General features: G+C 35.6%; 2 protein-coding genes across 2 annotated transcripts in view; both read left to right on the top strand.

The window, feature by feature from the left end:
* Nucleotides 1-24,511, top strand: part of LOC123688953 (disks large 1 tumor suppressor protein) — a 742,726-nt gene that overhangs the window by 84,980 nt on the left and 633,235 nt on the right. The gene's annotated exons all lie outside the window — the stretch shown is intronic.
* LOC123688958 (PCI domain-containing protein 2) lies at nt 2,142-3,560 on the top strand. The gene has a single exon (XM_045627732.1). The coding sequence runs from the start codon at nt 2,266-2,268 to the stop codon at nt 3,460-3,462; it is 1,197 nt and encodes a 398-aa protein (XP_045483688.1). The 5' UTR covers nt 2,142-2,265; the 3' UTR covers nt 3,463-3,560.

Genomic DNA, 24,511 nt, shown 5'->3' on the forward strand with positions numbered 1-24,511 from the left:
AGAACGTGATCCTAATAGAAGCATTTTTGCAACAAAATACAGATTACGTATTCACTTGGTCCGTTTTCTGGCTGATCGAGCGATATTTCGAAAACTACAATAGCTATAGGCTTCCCGTTTTTTCAGTTTTATTTGTGCGTTGGTGTCTGCCATGTGGCTGGTGATATAGCTATATCACCAAAAAACCAATAAATTAAAATATATATAGTATTTTTTTATAAGTGGTCAAATGAAGACCGGCTCTGTTTGTTAATTTTATTATTTTATGAGAGATAATTTCACTTTTTTGTGACGTTTGTTTTTTTATATTAGATTGAATAATTATTTATTATATGGATGTTTCATTACTTCATTTCCCATTTCCAAATTGTATGTACAAATTTCTACAGGATTACTTTTGTGATATTCATAAAATAGTCCCTTTGGCACTATACAGTGTGTTTCCAAATTGTATGTGACTTTGTACAAGATATTCTACACATTAAATAAATGATATTCTATATAGGAATCCTTGTCCGAATTTGAACAATACAAGGCATTTGACCTATATTAAATATCATTTATTCAATGGGTAGAATATCTTGTACAAAGTCATACATACAATTTGGAAACACACTGTATAGTGCCAAAGGGACTTTTTTATGAATATCACAAAAGTAATGTTTTGTGGGGATTACAGATTCCTGCGTTACGGTCATGGTGGCGCTGCCAACCAGGTTAACGCTTCCCCCAACAGAGGGCGCAACAATCTACTTAAGCCTCGAAGTAAGCATCTTAAACGGAGATAAGCCGAGGAATCCCAGTCAAATAGGAACTTACATCATGTAGCATTTTGTGTCTAGTATTATACCTGTGCTATATTTTATTTTTACTGTTTTATTTTACAACCGTTTAACTAGGAGTAGGCAGATAGAGGCCTAGTTAGAAAACCATTTATTTTTCCCGCTAACTAGTAGTAGGCAGATTGAGACCAGGTTAGCGCATGTCCCGTTACAGTTATCCCGAGGTTAATCAGAAGTAGGCAGATTGAGGCTTGATTAAACCCCACCATCGACCACGTCGTCACGTTGTCCCAAAAGTTTTATTAAGTTCAAAATTTTATCTTATATGGAAGTCAGTATGTGTACTCTATGTGTAGTGAAAAAAAAATAGAATTGAGAAGTCTAATAATGATATCCTAATGAAATCATAATCGAACTTCCTATTGAAATTGATATAATGTTCTCTATGTGTGGTGAAAAAGGGAATGGAATATAGAGATATCAAAGAGACCTCGCATGAAACGACCCAATGTGGTTATTAAAAAGACATTTATTGACTCAAAAACTTCCATAAAAGTGACAACAAATGGATGTTTTTTTGGGGATATTTTTTCATGTCTCAATTTGAACAACACAACGACTTGAAATGCGTACATGATGTCGCGGACATTTCGCTGCAAATGCGAGCGGGAGGCAATGTTTTTAATACATCGCATGCGAGCTTTTAGTTGCAAAGTTACTTCCATGGTACTTCACAGTTACCTCCCAGTGTTTGCTGGGCTAACACCCTATAGGACCTTTATTGTAGATGTTTCATAATTCAATTCATTTGCCTGAAGTTTTATGTAAATGTTGATGATTTAAGATTTAAGAACGACTTTTTCAGATGATTTTTTTGGGTGACTCTCATAAAAAAAAATTACATCAGATAGTTTCAATTTTTTTCTGATTTTTATTTTGATAAAAAACCCATAGACTGAGATACTTGGAAATTTCATTATTCAATTTTAATATATTTTTTCAATGTTCCCTATTTCATAAGTTTATAGATTGGTAGAAAAGTGTTCGGGCAATTCAATGTATATTTATTACATGAGTATTTATTCTAATAAACGTTTTGGGGTTCACATGATGAAAGCATAATTGAAAAACTTTTAATTACAATCCTTCAATATTATATTTTAAATAACTTAATTTCGACTGCACTGACCTCTAGTAATGGTATATAGAAACGACAATTAGACCTCTTTAGTTGCCGACTCGCTAGCTTCCAACTCGCTTTACAGTTTTCTTCTTAAATGTGTCGTAGTTCGCTGCAGCACCACTAGGTGCCCGCAATATGGAATACAGACATCGTTTCTTACCTTATGTCAATGTCATCATTTTGAAATTGGCATTGAATAGCTAACCTAAAAACAAATATTATTGTGGTATTGCTTGTTCTATAATGAAATCACCTAAAGTGTATTTATATTGAAATATTGAGAGCCCTTTTATCGTCGAAATGAATTTCTTGCCACTAAGCAATTACCTACAAATAATCGAAAGAGCTTGGAACAATCACGATGGTGACAAGATATCTATGTTTATATCAATGCGTCACGAACATACACAGTATCCCAACTATCAGTTAGAAAATGCTCAAGCTCTTGTCCAGCGATTCTTGTCCGGCCCAATTGATGAGTTAATTGTTTTCCATTTACGATGCTGTTATCACTTCAATAGAGGATCCTTCGTAGAAGCCTATAATGCCCAAAGTTCATTGACTCAAAGCTTGACTAAGGTACTACACATGCAAAAAGAACAAAACTGGTCTCTCCCAATTATGTATACAGTTTGCTCAGATTTAAGACTGTTGGCTCAGTTAGCAGAGAAGACTCGTACAAGTATAAACGACAAACCAGGTGAAATATTGGAGAAGGCAGCAGAGTGCTTAATGGGTTGTTTCAGAGTTTGTGCCGCAGACAACAGATCCTCCGAAGAGGATACTAAACGTATTGGAATGCTCGCATTAGTTAATCAATTGTTCAAAGTGTATTTCAGAATAAACAAACTGCATTTATGTAAACCACTAATCAGAGCTATTCAGTCTTCACCATTCAGTGAGAGTTTCTCCTTGAGCCAACAAATAACATACAAGTACTTTGTTGGTCGTAAAGCTATGTTTGATAGTGATTATACACTGGCAAATGAATACCTCACATATGCTTTCGAGAATTGCCATAAGTACAGCGTGAGGAACAAAAGACTTATATTATTGTATTTAGTACCTGTTAAAATACTTCTTGGTTATACCCCTAGTAGATATTTATTAGAGAAGTATGATTTAGTACAGTTTTGGAATTTAGTTCAAGCCGTCTGTCAGGGTAATTTGAAAGAATTTGATGAGTTATTGGAAACCCATGAAGCCTTCTTCATCCAGTGTGGAATTTACTTGATCATAACTAAACTGAAGATTGTAGCCTACAGAAATCTTTTCAGAAAAGTGTACTTGATTTTAAACACCCATCAAATACCAGTGGAAGCTCTAAAAACTGCCTTAGTTTATTTGGGACAGACCGATGTTGACCTAGATGAAACTGAGTGTATTGTTGCTAATCTTATTTTCGAAGGAAAAATTAAGGGTTACATTTCACATCAGCATAGAAAAGTTGTTGTTAGTAAACAGAATCCGTTTCCACCCTTGACAAGTTTACATTAAAAAATCTTGTGATATATCTTTGTATTTTATCTTTTTTTGTTAGTACATAGAATCCCTTTCCACCCTTGACAAGTTTACATTAAAAATCTTGTGATATATGTATGTCTTTTTTTTGGTCAGTTAGCACAATCCCTTTCCACCCTTGACAAGATTACATTGAAAATCTGGCTGTAAAAACAAATTACAAGTAATGTATATGCTTTTGATTTATCCCCATTATTTTTGGGGGAAATTTTCATCAACCAAGAAATGGCTGTTTTTCTAGTAAGAAATACTGTATATAGTTCCAGAAAATTTATTTGTTTTCTATTTTAAATTTAGTATACGAATATAGATTATTATTATAACAACAGAACACTCATTGGTGAATGTTTTACCCACTATTCTCTCGATTTTTGTTCTGAGAAAACATACTTAATAATACCTATTCCTTTATAGTGTAGTATTAGATCGTCTTTATTTATTGATTAAATAAAAAGAGAAAAATATATAGTACGAAATCATCTATGTATGCATGGATGTAGATGTATTTGTTGCGAACATATAGAAACTCCTGAAAATAGTCAATATTAATCATTTCAATCAAAGTTATCATTATAATTTGAATGAAAAAGAAATTCAGCCGAATAAGTTTTCTGATCAGAACAGTATCTAATTAAAACAAAATTAATGTTCATATGTTCAAGGATTAGTTCACGTTATTCATTGAAATAGTGTTCGATGAGTACGAAATTGGTATTCACAGCTCATTTGAAATATCACATTCGCGCCATAAATTCGAATTTGGGGACAGCGCCCTCTAGTGTCGCATGATATAAGTATGATACCGAACAAAAGCAGATCTCTGTTCCGTTTATTAGTTTCATTGAAAACGTCAAGATGGCAGTTATTCGAAAGTAGAAGTTCTTCTTCATTGATAAAATGGATGTCCCAGTAGGTATTTAACCGTCCAGCATACATTTAATTGTGTTTCTTCAGCAAATTTACATAAATAAAACAATATTTCAATTCACTAATTGGAAATGAATCATGGCATATAATAATACCATCAACTTGCATGCTCGTTGATGTTGACTTTGAGGCGTTCTCAAGTCTGAGCAGTTTATCACTGAAAGTAATTTTTTTTGTTGAAACATGGGGAATCTTCATGGATGAACTACCTTATGACAGGTCGAACAGTATGGGACTCTCACCAACTAAACCTAATATGCTGCTTGGAATATACTAGTCATACACCCAGTTGTAGGATCTTTTATTGAAATTCAATGTTCAATGAACGTTCCTGCAATTGAAAGGAGTTAAATAGTGATAATTCGGATAGTATGTTAACTGATAAGTAACAAGTAAGTACAAGTTTTGGACGTTTGTATCTGGTGGAAGATTCATTGTAGCCGAGAGATTCTGTGACTAATCGTTTGGCATATCTGAACGTAGGTACTCCTTATATGTCATCTATCGACTAAGGACCTAATAGATACATCGCTATGACAGCCAAAATGTCTCACTTTTTAACCTCATGCATTATAAGATGCAAATCAACAATGTCTCTTTTTCATACAATCACTCTACATAAAGAATTACTAGGGTGAAACAACAAAAATAAATTTACGATCAGATTATACCTAATGAAGTGGAAACGTTAGTGCACAGAGTATTTCCACATTGTTGTTTTATGTCGCTTGAACTCAAGTGTTGTTCGTGCTTTCATTCGGAAAAAAAAACGGCGGATAGAGAAGAGCATGAAACAACAAAGACATATTAATCCCCTGTTAGCCGTTAACACAAACAGCATTTCATCCCTTCTCGAGTCATTTCGGATGATGTTGATTGAATTAGCCACTTTTGGGTCATTTTCAGCGTGCGCTTGCCACTGGACGAATTAAAAGATTGCACTCGCTCTGTACTCGAATGGAGTATTTTCTGTCATTTCAGACTGGCAGGCTTAATTTTGCAATCGAATGGATTTCGCGTTTTGAGAGCGGAATGTTTGTGTTTAGGAGACGCAGAGGTGTGCTTACCATGAGTTGGGGGTTTTCGGCTGCACGAGACTTCATTGAAAGGTTTATGTATTCTGGTTATTGGGGACGTTCTGCAGACTCAACAGTTGTGGAACAGTTGTCTATATTCTATGAATTTTTAGCTGAACGTATTCTATCTGTTTCCGCTACGGAGAGTATGTTGCGGAGCGGTCGCAATCTTTGGTATACGAATTTATTTTATGCTATTTTTTGTTCAAGGTCTATAGATTTAGACAGGTTGCCTTATAAATTTCCACCAATCAGCGTGAACCATTCGTGACGTCACTCGGTGTACATATTGAAATAAATAACATTTGATTGCAATGAATAGTAGGTTTTACGGATTTTCTTATTAGTTTAATAGCGTACATCGTTTGTAGCCTATCCTAAATAGTCTTTAACATTTTCAATCATAAAATAGCCACGACAAAATGTCTGTTAATGATGGCCAATGGCGATTCAGACATCATATAGACCATGATAGACACTGGATGACACGTTACCCCACTCTTCAACCTACGAGACAACCTGTGTAATCTACAGACCTTGCTTTTTGGTAACCTGTTGAGTAACTGTCATTAGTGACAGTTAAGACAGTGATTTTGAGACGAAATTTAAATTTCAAATGTAGAAATAATGTAAACTGAAACATATACGTTTATCAACATTCTGAAATGTTACTCTGAATAAATTTCCCATATTATATTGAAGAATAAAAAGTAATAATACCGAAAGTAAACTTGGACATGAAAATCGATACTACAACAGAAAATTGTATCTCATCATAAGGCAACCTTCAAGAAGGATCCAGAGAGCCTATTGCTGTCAAGAAAAGGAGCAACTCGTCCAGCAGAGACTACTCACGTTACCAAACTGATACCAATCAGTAGCGGAGTTACTTACGCTACCGATCTTTCTGCTGAACGCGCCAAATGTAGTGACACATGACATATTGACTGCCACAATGACATAATAAGAGAAATCAGATAGTGTTAACTGATATAACAATTTCACCAAATGAACCCTTGAATAAGAACAATGAGGAAAACCGTGTCAGCCTATATTTGGCTTGATACGAATTTCAATTCAATTTTAATTTTCGATCTCTCGTGTTTTCTCGCGGCATTCTTATCCTTGTCGCAAGCATCTTTATGAGGGAGTTTGAGTGATTTTTCTTGTTGAAGATCTTCACACTTAGTTCCTAGACGACCGTTCGTCTAGGAATGCTATTTGCAGGTCTTCATGTATATGTACGTTGCTGACAAACCATATGCATTTAAGGTTCGCCTCAGGATTGCATTTTGCTCTATTTGAATTCTCTGCAGATGGAACATTGCAGCGTATCCCCAAGTAGATACGCCATATGTAAGTCATGACCGGCCGAATGGTGGACTTGTAAAATAAGAAGTTTTTTGAAGAGAGACATTTTGCTGCATTTGTAAAGCGGTGGCTGCAACGACGCCGATATCGTCTTTGCCGTCAAGTATCAATCCCAGACATTTGGCTCCGTTTTTCCATTCGATCCTCCTACCTTTCCTCTTTCGCTGGAAGTGAACTGCCTCGTTCTTTTTAGGTTTAACTTCTATTCTCCATCGATTGAAGTCTTAGGGTGTCTTCTTGCAAGTACTACGTTACCATTTTGGGACACCACAAACTGGGAAGAACCTCGGTATCGTCAGCATAAAGAGCAATGGAGATGTTCTACTTTTGGTATGTCGGATACATATAAAGGGTGTTTTTTTTAGAGCTATAGAACTTTGAATTGCAATCAAACAACGATGGATTATTCGATTGACATGAATTTTATTTATTCGCAAGATAATCTTGTGGCATTACATTTTGAATATGATTTCTAGCATATGACCGCCACGGCTGGCTCGGATGTAGTCCAATCTGGAGGTCCAATTTTCGATTACTTTTTCCAACATTTGTGGCCGTATATCGGCAATAACACAGCGAATTCGAAATGGTCAAGGGATTGTGGCTTATCCGCATAGACCAATGACTTTACATAGCCCCACAGAAAGTTGTCTAGCGGTGTCAAATCACAAGATCTTGGAAGCCAATTCACAGGTCCAAAACGTGGAATTAGGCGGTCACCAAACGTGTCTTTCAATAAATCGATTGTGGCACGAGCCGTGTGACATGTTGCGCCGTCTTGTTGGAATCACAGCTCCTGAACATCATGGTCGTTCGATACAGGAATGAAAAAGTTAGTAATCATGGCTCTATACCGATCACCATTGACTGTAACGTTCTGGCCATCATCGTTTTTGAAGAAGTACGGACCAATGATTCCACCAGCCCATAAAGCGCACCAAACAGTCAGTTTTTCTGGATGTAACGGTGTTTCGACATACACTTGAGGATTAGGTTCACTCCAAATGCGGCAGTTTTGTTTGTTGACGTAGCTATTCAACCAGAAGTGCGCTTCATCGCTAAACAAAATAAAATGGACGTAGTGCGCGATACGTATTCCGCACAGAACCATTATTTTCGAAATAAAATTGCACTATTTGCAAGCGTTGTTCAGGCGTGAGTCTATTCATGATGAATTGCCAAACCAAACTGAGAATAAATCACTTGACAGCTGTTAAATCGGTCGCCATCTTAAACGACAGCACGGATCCTTGCAGAAATCTAGCTGAAAGTTCTCACTCTGAAGATAGTACTCCATCAACTATGGCTCTGAATTTGCAGGAAAAAGTTTAACCATGGAGTGGAAAACTGACCTCAAGCTGTTTGTATAGCAGTCCTTTATCTATACTTGATCACGTTGAAGAACACAGCTTCTACGACTTGTTTAGGAATTATATATGCTCTGTTCGGAAATGAGTGATCAGAAATATAATTCCCCACTGACAAATGGTTACTCAGAAAATCAAATACAAGGTAGTCACAATTTTCACGAGACCACCAACAGCTCAGTGAATTTTTAAACTAAAGAACAGTCAATTCACTTACTTCAGTACCTTTTCCATCTGTTTCTGATGCCATTTAAACTTTATTATATAGCCTGCTATGCATCTAAACCACGTGTCCTCTAATGTCCAATCGAACCTCAACAAAATCCTGCCCTCTTCTATGACAACCAAAACGTCCTGATGTTTTTCTTCGTTCCTCAGAGAAGTTTAGACATCAGGCTAAAGAGGGATTGATTAGAATGAGGAATCCGGCAAGGAAACTCCAGGGGTTGGCATCCAACCCCCTCCCACCCTTCTCGAGGAAATAAACTTTTTCTTTCGCTCACGATTACGAAAAACCAACACGACGGCGTTTTCCTTTCATGCCTCTGTTCCCCAAGTCCTGATCACTTCCTGGAAAAGTCAGTTGGACAATTATTTTCCGGACCGAAAAAAAAAAAATCATTATACCCCAAAAGATCGATACCCCCTCTTTGTTTTCCGCTCGACAATTCACCCCCAATGACGGCATTGAATTATGCCATTCTTTGATATTCAGAGCGTGCAATAATCAAATGAAAAACGCCAATTTTTCCGACTTGGCTTTCCGGCGGAAAAATCTAATTTTTTTTTTGCGCGAAGGGAAGATTTCATTGTTCCAGCTTTGTGCTCGATGTTTGGGACTGTTATCGCTGGCGGGTCAACCGTGGCCCTTGTCTGAGTTTTGTTTACGTTCAGTCTTGCGGATCGGTGGAGATTTTTTTCGGGGGCGAATCCGGTAGGATGATAAGAGCTATCAGATCGTCCATTTTTCCTTTTTGCCTGATGGAAAAACGTCCGGATTTAATCTCAATTTATGCTAATTAAACTATTGTACAAGGGTTGGCGACATTGTTGAGAGAATGATTTTGAATGCTTTTGAAATTTTCCTGTTTTAGTTTTAGAGGATTTGAGATTATTTAGGATAGAGAAAGAATAACACTACGTTTTGTGAGTTTGCTACCCAATATATGAATCAATGATTGCTGAGAACAGGGTAATAGACACATTTTTTCATATGATGAGAGTATACATTGGAAATTGATCCCTGAATTGTGAATTTTGCTAGTTTCTGAGAAATCGGATGATTGGAGTTCAAATATGTATTTGAAGAGATTAAGATAGGATTAAAAAAAGCACGAACAAGTTTCAACATACTGAGAAAAGTACTCTGCGTAAGAGATCTGAAATTGGAACTGAGAGAATGATTTTACTGTTCATCCAACGAACTTTTCAAAGCGGTCGTTTCCAAAACAAAAATAACCGTGATTGCTAACCTCCGACGAGGCGAAAGCACTTGGAAAAGAAAGAGAAGATTGCCAATTTGCATTAAGTTTTACAAATCACGTAACTCGAGCAGCTATATTTGCACCTAAAAATTTTATTATATTTGTCACTGTTTGTACTTAAATGAAGAGTTTCCGTATCGACGGATTAGTCGTGGCACTGTGTTTGCATTATTGCATCAGTGATCTCTAGATGGAACACCGCAATGCTCTGAGAGAGGGCGCACCATTGAATTTGGTTCGAGAAATAAGAGTACAAGTATTTCTTTCTCATTTGCTCATAGTTCCGTCGAAAAAATATTTGATGTAATTCAGTCAACATAAGGAAGACTAAATTACACTTTTTATTAGCAATGCTTAATAAGAGTGCTAATTGGTAATCATCTCGGAAACGAGCAATATTTGAGAAAGGCATGTTGGGCAGAATCACCATGTTTTGAGGTCTAGAATCTACAATTCAAAGGATGGACATTCTTAATAAATCACCTTGTACAGGTACTTCAGTTGAGCTGAATAACCTTGTGCACCAATGGAGTATTGAACAAAATGCATTTCAACAAATTTTGATATTAACAAAAATTGTTTCGCCCACAAAATGGCTTCTTCGGCTAAATGTTGGTCAACTTTCTAATTTTGTTGTATTTGTTGCTCTACAAGTGGAAATATAAAATTTTCTTGAAGAAGCCACAGTGTCGATGAAACAATTGCTGTTAATATCAAAATCAATTTTGTTTTATTTCATTTGACAATGAATTCTATCAAGTGAGGATTGAATGGAGAATACATCCATTTCTGATTAAAATACCTACCTTTTTTTCTGCCTGGATTATTCAAGATTTTTTTTTTGATAGTATTGCAATGATACTAGATCTCTATCTAGTATCATTGCAATACTATCAGAAAAAAAATCTTGAATAATCCAGGCAGAAAAAAAGGTAGAAAAAAAGGTAGAAAACTACACAACGAGTTGTGTAGTCAAAATATTAACAGAAGTAGGAAGTACTGCATTTTTTTCGCCTGAATCGCTAATACATATCGAAAACTAGATTATGAGAGTGTGCTGATAAATTTGATCGTCCCAACGTGTAACAACCAATCTGGGGATTCCCCAAGGTACGGTTACAGGCCTTAAGAATCGAACAAGATCGAAGTAAAATCTCCACATGAAATGCAATTGGACGTTCATAACACAAGGAGACGATTCTATAGAAGGAAGATCGAACTCCAAACTCAAACAGATGCCAGACTATAACCGATTAGAATGAATAGAATCGATTCGACAAACTCGAATTATTTGTTCTAGAAGTGGAGCAGAAACATGGGATCCAGTGAAGCTTGAAGAAGGGATAGCGCGTGCTGGAGAATATCCCCGCTTTAGACATTTGTTTTTCGGCGACACTTCATTGTTTTCACACGTAACCGGAAGCGGAAGTTGGAGGGATATCTCCCCGGATCCGTGCACTTCGGGAAGATTCGTTTCAATTTGGACGCGACGACTGTTTGCTGATGGTTTTTAATAAGATTCTCGCAGCGTTCAGATGGCGCCAGGGGTTGGTTGCTGGTGGAGTGCTAGGTAAATGCATGGTATTGATTGAAGTGTCCGATTGGATCGATCGAATCGGGTGGTTATCTAAGGATTGGTTGGAATTCTGCTTGGTAATTACTTCTTAGATGGGGGATGTTTTAATTGGTGGAAATATAAACTGTTCGTCAAAAGTTGGGGATATTGAAGTAATGCGCTTTCGCTTCAGAAAAACCCAATTCTTTCGAAATATACAGGGTGTTCCTAAATTAAACGTACAAACGGAAAGGTGAGATTCCTTAAGCGAGTTTAAGAAAAAAAAGTCCCATAAACATGGGGTCGCAAACGTTTCGTTTTCGAGATACAGAGTGTTGAAGTTTGAATTTTTTTCAAGTTTTTTTCTCATAGTATCTACACTTCACAAGATATTCAACTGAAATTTGGCATAGATATTACATTTGAGAGTTCTCACCACGTGACATGGCAATTTCGATAGAAGATCTACAGGGTGATATTTTTTCTGGGGCACTGCCACCTGTTCTTCAGCAGAACTTTTTTTTGGTGAGCAACTGTTAATTTGAAAAAATGTAAAAAGAAGCTTTGTTTTTATACTAAACTTTTCGGTATTTTGTAGTTTTGTTGTATCTCCCAACGATTTCGAGAAAAAATATTTTGAACGATTAACCGAAATTCTCGTGAAAATCCAAATTATGATGGGACTTTGTAAGCTGTGGTGAATGAATTCAGTGTCATGGTTCTTGGAAGTATTAAGAAGTTAATTTGTAACGTTGCAAAGTGACTTAGATTCACTGTTTCGGATCTTGTCGCCTGATATATTTCTTGGAAGGAAAAATATATGAGATTCTCTATCTTTGTGTATAGGTCCTGGATCTAGAATTGTCAAGTGTTTTTTTTTTTGTAAGCTTATGGTTGTGGTTTGACTGTCAGAGCAGCCCTTTAGCTGATAATTCGTTAAGTAGATGGCTTTGTAACGGTTAAGTGAGATTTGGATCCGGTCGCTCCAGGTAGTGGCGCCTTCTTTCGAAGTGATGCTGTCAGATGATTGACAACTGTCAGTCTTCATTTTTGTAAGCAATCTGTCTTGAGCCTTTGCATCGGTGAATGGATTATTCAATGAAATTTGATCCATCTTCGATTAGGAATATTAGTTCATTCTCACGAAAAGCGATATTTGGTTGACTGGTTTCGTGGATTTCGATATTTTTGGGTTGATGAAATACTCAGATAAAATTTGTCTTGGTAAAATGAAAATCTGATCTCTAATTGCGTCAAACCGTTTTATCTAATTGAAAACGAAAAATTACACTAAAGAGAAAATCATTAAAATATGTATTTCTGGATAAAAAAAGATCAAACTTGATAAAAACTCATTCACGATGATCTAGAAGACGTTTTTATAATCGTTATAAGTATTTTCACACACTTCCAAACGAGATGTAGGTACTTAACTTAAGGTTAAAGATCATGAGTCACAGAGGTTTTATATTTTCGCATCCGAAACTGCAGTGGTAGTTGCAAGATATGGTCTTCTTTGGAGATTCAAATGAAATGTCTCAAATTTGCTGCATTCCCGTCGGTTCATGTCGATGAGAAATCTTCCATAGAGAATCTGCGTGTATTTCCTTATAAATCCTTCCTTACTCATTGGAAATGTGACAACATGAAACCAACTCCTCAAAAGTTTTCACCCTACTCTGGAAGTTTACACAAACTCCATTCCAAGCAAAACAGAACTTTTTTCTCCATCCTGACAACTCCCGTTACTCTGTCGTTTTCTATTTCTCCTTTAATTATTCAAATATTATCTCTGGAAGTGAAACAACTGTCGTGTAGGTCTCACTCTCAGAAAGTTCCTAATTTGCTCGTTTTAATGAGAACAAATACGTCTTGCGCTGACAATTTCCCACGTAAATGTTGGAGGATTTTAATGAAAGTATAAATAACGTAGACATTGCAGCATGTCGCTTCAAGTGAAAGCACTTGACGCTGTTAACAACGTGCCTGATTTCTTTTTGACAAGGGTGACTTTACGATAGCTTATGCAAGTCCTAACTTACGCTTGCCAAATTGCGTTTATTGGCTTTTTTGGCCATCGACGATGGGGATTGGTTGTATTTCAGGCAATTCGTGGTGTTCGTTTGGAATGCTTGGGTTTTATCCCGGTTACGAGACCATAAATCATGGTTTTACAATAATAGGTTTAACGGCGATGTTGATTTGTTTTATCGCCGATTAACACTCATGAATTAACCATGAGTTTACAGTACCACGAGAAAGGTTTTGATGAAATTGCCTAATGAAGAAGCATAGAGTATAGAGGAGATGAGAAAGCTTCTTTTTTCTTGCAATGTCATTTCTAATGAAAACTAAATATTTTCTTCAGTATTTCACGGATTACTGAATTCACTAAATATTGCATTCGAAGTTTTAAATTATGGATGTGCTTAGGTTTTTCTCTTGAACTATTGGAATGTATAGATCTATGAATACCGTATAGTTCTTTGAATTATGTTTGACTTTGAAGCACACCCCAAAAGTTCATTTGTCCGAATGGGTTAAAAGCCACATTCATACAGAAGGATCTTATTTTCGATGGATATTTTTTTCAAGCAGCCATTGATTCTCCCATTATTATTTTCATCTGCTGTTTTTTCTTCATTAAGTGCTGCTTGCAAGTCAGATTTTGATCAAGATGTACACCGAGGTTGACTAACTGTATTTTTAGCATAGATGCATTGTTAATGATACTAGAAGACATGCTTGTCTGTCATTATCTCAGAAGATTTTGTTTCATTGACTTTGAGCCTTTCTTCTAGGAGGTTCAGATGGCTCTGTATATTGTTCGATGTTTTTTATTGGTTCGTTATGACTGAATAATGTTACAGTATGATCTGCGAATATTCCAGTTATTGTATCATTCGATACTGGTAAATCCAAAGAATATAGCAGAAATGATATCGGTCCGAGAATACTTCCTTGTGGAACACCCGCGTTTGGACTTTACTCGATGTTTCAGTATTTAGAGAGATTTGAAATGTTCATTCTCAAAGCAGAGTCCTGTTGGACATGGAAGAACTTGTTACAAAGAAGTAGTTAGTTTCCAAAGCTGTTTCAAATACCGAGCAAGTATTTCAGAGATCTACCGAATATTGTATGGAGCTGACGCATCCATTGTACATCCAATACACAACCATCAAACTAATCAAGAAAATAGCACATAAAGGAGAAGAAGACTCTGTATGAAAGATATTTGAGATGAACTAGAATTATGTCAACATTATGGCGCCGAACTATTGATTCACATCTAAAAGCATCATGGAGAGCTGAGCAATTTGCAAGATGCTTCACCAAGAATTGGCAACCTTATTAGAGTATTACTAGAGGTACAGACAACAAACAAATTATGGATGTGAAAAAAAAGTTGATACAATGAATGTGCCCCTCTACTGTTTCATAGTGTCACTCGTGGAGTTTTCGAGGTTATATTCAGATCAATACTTGCAGTTCTATTTCTTGAACTGGCCTAAAAGGTGGAAATGAGCCTCATCTCTGAAAATAACTAGCTTACGTTATTGTGGCATATAAACAATTTTTTTGTGTTCAAATTGGGAAATATCATTCCTGATGATCAGTAAGTTCAGCAGGATGGCAACCCTTGTCATACCGTTCGTTAAAAATTGATGGTCTTGCACCAGGTCTTCTTTGATTTCAACATCTTCTGATTTAGTAACAAGAACTCGTTGGTATAGTTTTTTTGAATGAAAATAGCCGTGGAGGCTATTCACCACATTTTTTGCTTTATGTGTGATATTTGAATAAGTGGGTTCAGCAGATTGGTGCTGTTTGTCAGACAGCTCTTGAAACATTGTTTCATACATAACTATCCAATGTCCACATCAAATACCTCTGGAATTTTCACACTTCCTATACATTTAACTGTGATTATTTCTTCTTTTATTAGTGTGGGTGTTTGAAACTCCTCCTTTATTTGTCTTCTTCTATGAGTTGAAATATACTGGCAAGTAGGAGGAAATAATAATCATTGGGCAAGCTATTCTGAAGGCCTATAATTGGAAAGAACGAAATCAATTAGAAATAATAAGCTAACAAGGAAACTGGAAATTCTGAAGTAATTCCCGTCGAATTCAAAGAACAATGAATATCTACGAATAAAATTCTGATTCAGAACAGAATTAATTCCTAATGATTCATCAATGTTGCAATCATGGTAACGATTCAATTGAAGTCTACATTTGCGTCCCTTACTTTCAACTTGATTCTCTTCTTCTTCGTCTTGCCTATTCTTAAGACCATGTCTTGTCATCTTTTGTTCATCCAGCCTCCTGCTATGTGGACGGCCAACTCTCATACCATCTCTTTGGTGGTCGGCCGGGAGGGCGTTTTGAGTTTGGCTTTTCGTTCTTTGCCCACTTTTCCCATCGATCGTTGCTCATTCTTGTCACGTGATCTCTCCAGTTCCTGCGTCTTGACCGTACAAACCGAACAATATCCGGCACTTCCAGTTATTCCTGTATAACACTGCTTCTTATTTGATCCCGTAATGTTACTCCCTTTATTGTCTTTAGGGTTTTCATCTCCGTACTTCTCATCATAGACTTGATTTTGGAAGTTTCAGTACGGGTTTCTGCTGCGTATGGTAATATTGGCCTCAGAGCCGTTTTGTATATACGGACTTTACTTTCTGCTGTCATATGTTTGTTTTTCCATATTATTTCTCTTAAGCATCCAGATATTCTGGATGCTTTATTCGTCTGAGCTGGATATTTCTACTCCTAAGTATGTACATTGCATAGTTTGTTTGATTGGTTTGTCATTGACGGCCAATTTGCATCGAATAGGTTCCCGAGAGATGACCATCGATTCCGTTTTCTCCAATGAAATGATTATATTGAATTTATCGGCTGTTGTTTGGAATCGATATAGCAGACGTTGTAGATCATCTTCGTTTTCAGCAATATTAAAATAGCATCATCCGCATAGCATAAGATCTTCAATGCTCCTGACCCCATTCTATATCCTCTACTGGTTTGGTTGACACTAGTTATAATTTCATTCATGATCAAGATTGGGCTTAGGCTATTGCCCTGGCGAATTCCTGTCAGTATGGGTATGTCTTCGGTTGAGCCGTGTTGAGTTTTGACCCTTGTTTTGTTGTTCTTGTTTAGTTGTTCAATAACTTCCATGTGTTTAGGGTCTATTTTTCCGTTCTTCAGAATTTTCAAGACATCCGGTAGGCGCACTCGATTGAATGCTTTTGTAAGGTCCACAAAGCATAGGTATAAAGCTTTATCAAACTTCAATTGATTTCTCAATTGTTTGTCTCAAAATAAATATTGCATCAACTGTTGATCTATTGTGCCTGAATCCTTGCTGTTCTTCTCGGATATACATTTTTTCGTTTTTTCTTGTTGATAGGATCTTTGTCAAGAGTTTGCATACGCTGTTCAGTAAGGTTATTGATCTATAATTTCCGGGATCATTCTTATTTCCTTTTTTGTAGATGGGTATTGTTATGCTTCGCTTCCACTCTTCTGGGATTTATTGGCTGGATATCACTTTTCGGAACAACAGAGTTAGGGCATTTTCTAAGTTTATGCCACCATTCTTTAGCATTTTCAATTTGATTCTCATTACATTCAACCCTCTTATTCGGTTAAGCCAAATGGCAAATGGAATGAAATTCTAAAACAAGTGACCGGTAAAAAACGCCATTCGAATCCCAATAAATTCCAGGGACGAAAGAAAGAGGCTGCCTCGTATCCATTCACTCTCATTAACCACAACAATCGAGGAACCCTTTATTTTTTCAAGCCGAAAAAACGTGGCGTGCTGTCCAAACATTACCGGGAATGTTGTTTTTGCATTCTCAGTCCAGCAATTCTGATGAAAAGCGTATTTCGAAATGAAAGGAACGCTGACATAATGGAAACCGAGAGGTTATAACCTTCGTTTTGAAGTTTCTGGAGGTGAGATTTCAATGCGGATGAGTTGATCTGTCTCCGAGCTGTTCTGCAGCTCTTCATTAAGGATTTCGCTTTATAAATTGTATTTTTAGAGGCTTGGGACTAGAATAACTTAGAAGGTCAGAATTGTGTTGATGGAAATACAGTTTTGTTGTGTATTATAAACTAATTCGTGTAACTTAATAGGTCTTATTCAGAATTTCATCTTAATGTAGTGGCTCTTTGCTAATCCGAGAGATGTCACTGACGACCGAAGTAGAAAACTATTCAAGAAAATACAGAGGACCTGCCCGAACGACTTGATCAGCAGTTATAATAATAAAGTGTTAAAAGTTTGGTATCTTCTTATAGTCTGCACATACATTAGGTACATTTACTAAATGCTTTATAAAATAAGATTGAAAATTTCAATGAAGAGATATCAAGAAAAGATGTGAAATAACAATTTCAAGCTTCATGCAAAATTTCATGTACAAATAAACGAACGCACAGAAGCTCTTAACTTCACGTCAGTACTTTCCTAATTATTTAATTAATTTATGTTGTAATAATAAGCGAATTGGCAACAATAGCCTCGATAATTGTTGAAATTGTCCGTTGTTTCGTACCAGAATTGTCTTAGAACATCCCTTAAACAAGAAGAGGCCCAAGGCGCTCTTCCAGCTCTTGTTCCTTTCTTCATTTACTTTCCATTAATTCGATTGCTCTTTAATTCAGACCTATCAAACCTTCAATTGTTTCAAAACTTGTTGTGTTGATCCAGAAACTTTAAAATCCGATGAAAAACAAGGAAAGCACCGACATGAATTGCGCAATTGTGTCCTTGGAAATCACACAATTGGCTCATAAATGACGAAAGCTCAAACTCTAGTCCTCACGTCAGTGCTTTGCTTTCCCTATTTATTTATATATATGTCTTAAATTTTTCTGCTTCCGACGAAGCTGGAAACATGAAATTTAACATAAATCTCAATCCGATCAGGTCTGTTGAACGAACCGTTATATTCACAAACAAAATGAGGAAAAATTCTTTGTTTATACAAACTGAAAAAAAAAATGAAATTAGCAAAGTTATTCCTTCTGGATGTAAAGTTTTTAATGTCACTGAATAAATATTATAAATAAGATAGATGTAAGCCCCAACGCAGATAGTATGACAACTCATAGAAGATTTTTCCATCTTTCACGTACAGTGCATCCCATTTTGGGTGAGACAGCCAGGTTTCTCGCTTGTTATTTAAGATAGAGCCTTGCGGTTTTCACGTTCCTGTCCTACTTTTTCGTGAAACTCACGTTGGTCTAATCAGATTCTGCATAACTGTTACCGTTCAAAAGATACAGGGTGATTTTGGAAATTGATACTTTTCGGACCCCTCCTTTATCTCCGAAATTATTAGAAATAATGCTGAGCTGAAAACTACGTCTGAATCAGAATTCTGCGTAGAATCCAGTGGCGTACTCAATTTTTTTTTTCGGGGTATGGTTTTGAAGATTCAACACAAACCTATATTTTTTTTAATGGAACACCCTATATATCATTACTTCGTTGAATTCGTAATTTTTTTCCCTTCAAAATGAAGTATGATACTATATAGGTAGAATGGTCAGAAATGATAAAAAAAACACTAAAACATCAAATAATGATGATTTTTTGTTAATGAGCAATGGATTTCCCATATGAAAAAAAGGTTCAATTGGATAATTTTAATTTGTGATTTTTATAAATAGTAGAGTAAGCAAACAAAGATAATACACTCATCACTAACATGAAAAACAAAACGTAGGTACCTACCTAATAGCAACAAGTAAATAATACAAAAATTCATAAACATTGCATGATATCTTACAGCTTAAACTGTTCAAATTACTGTCCATTTTCCTCTAATACATAATTGCATTTAATATTATAAAAGGGCGTTTTGTAAATCCTGGAAAACTGCCTCTCTTGATGCACGGAGTTCTTCGAGACTGTTATGTCTTTTACTGTAGTATATTATATGTATTAGGGAAAATGGACAGCAATTTGAACAGTTTAATCTGTAAGATATTGTGCAATGTTTATGAATTTTTTTATTATTCACTTTTTGCTATTAGGTAGGTGCCTACGTTTTGTTTTTCATATTAGTGATGAGTGTATTATATTTGTTTGCTTACTCTACTATAAATAAAAATCACAAATGAAAATTATATAATAATGTTTATTTATTAAAAACATATATAATTATCCAATTAATTCTCTTTTTCATATGGAAAATCCATTGCTCATTAACAAAAAATCATCATTATTTGATGTTTTAGTGTTTTTTCAACATTACTGACCATTCTACCTATATAGTATCATACATCATTTTGAAGGGAAAAAAATAACGAATTCAACGAAGTAATAATATATAGGGTGTTCCATTAAAAAAAATATAGGTTTGTGTTGAATCTTCAAAACCATACCCCGAAAAAAAAAATTGAGTACGCCACTAGATTCTACGCAAAATTCTGATTCAGACGTAGTTTTTACCTCAGCATTATTTCTAATAACTTCGGAGATAAAGGAGGGGTCCAAAAAGTATCAATTTTCAAAATCACCCTGTATCTCTTGAAAGGAAACAGTTGTGCAGAATCTGATTAGACCAACTTGAGTTTCACGAAAAAGTAGGACAGGAACGTGAAAACCGCAAGGCTCTATCTTAAATAACAAGCGAGAAACCTGGCAGTCTCACCCAAAATGGGATGCACTGTACATCTGGATGCATTATAAATGTAAGGGGGCCTACATAACCCTTCAAAACCGTTGTGGAATTGAAGGTTGTCTCTAAATTTCTATGAACATTCTCTGATTTTTCCATTTCCAATTCCTCCTATCTTTTCTTGTTTTCAATCTGGATAACAATGATCTTTACCACCCACACATATCTGGACATTTCCTAACCAGCGTAGGATGAACCCCATCTTTCGAAATACGCTATCTGGCTCATCAAAAACCGCAAAAAATTCTCGATCGCAGTAGACTGGACATAATGACCGCCGTAGAATTGTGCCACGTCCATCATGAAACCCGTTGATTTTTTATTCCCTTTTTTTGAATGGTAAAGTTTGGATCGTTTGTTTTCCCATCCAATTTCGTTCACTCGTTGGATCGAATTTTAAATATCGTCGATGGTAAACGTTGGAAATTCGGGTATATATGAGAGGTTTGAACGGACTTGTTCTTTTGTTCTTGGCAGGTTTTAATGATGCGACGAATCTCTATTCCACTTGACGAGTTATCTATAAAGTCACTTCAGTGCGTGCATGTTACAATTTTATTGCCATTAAATTCATATGAGTGCGAATTTTTAAACAATCTTTGAAATACAATTATTTGAAAAGTTGTTTGAATGGTATAAATTTCAAGTTGTTTCTCCAATATCCTGTCCGAATCTGCCTGTTTTCATCTCATATTTTTTATTTCAATATTTTCTGATTTGTGAATGTTCAAGTATTACTTGAATTTTTCAGTATTAATCAATCAAATTTGCTGTCATGTTCAAATTAATTGTAAATATTATTGTAATTATACCAAGTTTATGAATATTAGAATGATTATATAACCCATTTTTTTTTCAGGTGAGTTCTTTTTGTACTCAACATTGATGTAACGATTCCTATTCTGATTATTTGGAGAGTTTGACAAAAATACTACAAAACAAGTGAGTACCAATGAGATTTTTTCACAATTTCAGCATATGCATCAATTTTGAATAGTCTGTCAAAGATCTAATGACAAAAGATGAATATATATTCCTCTCAGCGTACCATCAAAACTTTTTGATATTAACAAGTTCTTCATTGATACTAGAAAAATTGTGAGGAACGCCCAACAGAAATACAAATACCATTTCTTTCTCGTATAAAAGAAAATGAAAAAATATAGCAACTAGCGCAGCCTTATAATTTGGGAATATCTTTTGCTTCAAATCAAGGCATTCTGAAGTAAACCATAGATCACAGAAAAATTTACACAATCAGTTACACAATGAACGCAAAATGCTCATTTCATTAATCCTTTTACGATTTATGAACTGCGTTGTTCAATGCGAATCATAAGGAAGATAACTAAGAAGTGATAGATGTGTGTAGCTGCAGCCAATGAAAGTAACCAAATCGACAACCTGACGGAACGTGAACTATTGTAACCAATAAAAACAACCAAATCTACACATTCTGGTTCCAGAGGCGATCCGCTAAATATCAGGGTTAATTTTTTAAAGTACTGTGAGGCCACAAATTACCTGCCCCAAATGAACTTCTCGAAACTTGGACAATACTTGCATAATCGAAATTTCTAGCTTCCTTCAAGTGACTTTGGATATACTATAGAAACCTTAAATAAGAACATTTGAATCTGGAATCTACAGCTCCTTCGCCATTTTGCAACATCTGAATATGTATATGTGTTGCAAAATGGCGAAGGATCTGGTTCCAGATTACAGAACGATCTTTTTGGAGAACTATAACTCAAAAATTCATATATATATCGAAGTGTATGAACTATGTATGTATGTGCATACCTACGTAGTTCATACACTTTCATATATATGCATTTTTGAGTAATAGTTCTCCAAATAGATCGCTCTTTTTCTTCATTATGTCTGTAATTGAATATTGAGCCGAGAATTGTATCAAACGATAAGGTTGCGTTCTTGAAGACCACATATATCCATATAAAATTATATGGTCTCCAAAGAAGCAATCGGCGGATGAATGAACGACCTCTCAAAAGCACTTACATTACGACAGTAGTTTCCTCATTTTTGTGTAACGAGAATAATGATAATTTTCAATAAGACTGACACAATATAACTTGAACTCCATCATAAAGTGTTTCCAAGAACGGTGATCAGTAATTGAACGATGGATTTTGATCAAACCCAAATCGGTTTGTCGAATTTACCAAAGTAATCTGTTAGTTCCACGATCTCGGAACATTGTGAAATCCATCTGAAGGCTGCCTGAATCAATAAAACTATCTAGGTAGATTTCGGCAACATGAACATTTTTCTGCTTGCTTTCCGCGTTCAACAGTCACGTTCTGGCTTCAAATAGAACTGTCCATCCGAAAATCGCTGATCGGAGTTTTTCTCGACAGGAATTCCTTTTCTCGACTCCCTCGGCAAACCCAACTTCATCTGCCGTAATACACTCAAGGGTAATTCTTTTCCAATATTCTTCTTGAATTTTCTATGGTTCTGATGATGTTATTAGTTCGAAATTTTGCATAGAACTTGATATTGTTATTCCATAATAACATCCAAATTGTCAACTTCTACGGTTTCATCTTCAAGGAAATATTCGCTACTTTTTTGGTATTCTTCTTCAATTTTCTGTGGTTTATTAGGCTTTGAGCTGTCTCCCTACATCTGACTACAAATTTTCATCTCGATTGAGTTCGAAGTTTGAAAACAAATAAGGCGAACTTTGTTTTTTGATACCATTTTCGGCTATGAATTTGAAAAATAAAGACATTATAAGGAAATAATAGAGTTATCTGATCGGTGAACAAGCGATCAATAAAAATAGGGCACTAGGATTGCACATTGAATCGGAAATAATGGATAAAAAGGCTTTTACTATTTTAATGGCTTATATGTTGGAGTTCAATATGACTATCAGGTTTTTCACCCAAGCGGAAATGTGCTAAAGTGCTGGATGGTGAAAATGTACCCCTGAAAGTGGTATTAAATTCTATATTGAATGGGCTTGAGAGCATTTTTCACTACACATCAAAATCTACCATTCATCATACCATTAATTAATGATAAAATTAATTAATTACGTACAAAGTAGGCAAAATTTCATTCGTGGTTAGGTAATTATCAAAAAAACAAAATTTCGAACGGCCACATTCACGAATCCCTTAGTCTGATTATGCCCATTAACTAACTTAACTGTTGCATTCTAGATCCGGACCTCAACTCAAAAATTTCAAATTTCTTGGGTTTTCTGTTCGACTTTCATCGTTTTACAGGATGGCTGGACAGACGGACGTGCAGAATCGCATTTGAGTTCAGATTCATCATTAGTTATCGTTTGAGTCCATTTCAGACTCAAAATATATCCGTTCTGAGAAAGGAACAAACATCTTCAAAATCATTACTATTGATTACTCTGCCAATGGTTGTGAATCTATGCTTTCTCGACTTTCGCTCCTAAAAAGTCAGAAATCTACAGTATGTAGTTTTCGGTGAAAGCACTAATTTAGGCATGCGCAACTTATTCCGTGAATTTGAAAGATTTGAAATCTCTATGGATCCTCTAACGTTACAACCCGAATACCCATATCAAATTTCATCAATGAAGAACTAGTGAAACTAGGGATAGAAATTCCAAGTATATTACGTTTGCGCAAAAGAAAAAAGTTGAAGAAAGGTATAATCCAAATCAATTATATATACTTAATTTCATCATTATCTGACCGCTAGAACACTAAATATTTAGATTTCATGTCCGAGCATGCAAATTCGTAAAATTGAAATTTTCATGCAACCAATTACTACCTGATTCAAATATTCGCACCCATTTTCATTAACATCAATCACATATATATATACTTAATTTCATCATTATGTGACCGCTAGAACACTAAATATTTAGATTTCATGTCCGAGCATGCAAATTCGTAAAATTGAAATTTTCATGCAACCAATTACTACCTGATTCAAATATTCGCACCCATTTTCATTAACATCAATCATGTAGAACGGGATATATGAAATATAGGAAAATTCATATTCCCGCATAGTCAACTATTTGAAGAAGCTGAATTGAGTACAGTAGCATCTACAACCAAAAATGAATACCCATAACAAATTTCATCAAAATCGGTTGAGAGTCGAAGATGTTAAAGCTGTTACAACGAGATCAAGGATTTCCTCTCCAATTTAAATCGATCTGTCTCTGAGTCTACGAGTTAACAGCCTTAACTTCTACGAGTCTAATCCGATTTTGATGAAATTTAGATTGAGTAGTGTATCGCTTTCTTTTCGTGCGATATTTATGAAATTTGGTGAGAATATTCGGATAGGATAGTTAGATGTGCGAATTTCCGTAAACATAAAAATTGAAGCCATTGTATATAAGTTGTAATACCTGGGATCTACATCATTCGCAATCTGCAAGTCCAATTTTGATGAAATTTGGTATGAATGTCGGGTTGGTACATTGAAAATTTCAGCTATTGCATTGCTCATAAGTGAATTCAAACATGTTGGAAGGTGATGGTTGTTACTAGACCAAAAATAAC

This window comes from Harmonia axyridis, chromosome 1, assembly GCF_914767665.1.
Source record: "Harmonia axyridis chromosome 1, icHarAxyr1.1, whole genome shotgun sequence".
Classification (NCBI taxonomy): domain Eukaryota; kingdom Metazoa; phylum Arthropoda; class Insecta; order Coleoptera; family Coccinellidae; genus Harmonia; species Harmonia axyridis.

Excerpts from the sequence above, each read along its gene's own strand:
- LOC123688958 (XM_045627732.1), top strand. The coding sequence starts at position 2,266 with ATGAATTTCTTGCCACTAAGCAATTACCTACAAATAATCGAAAGAGCT.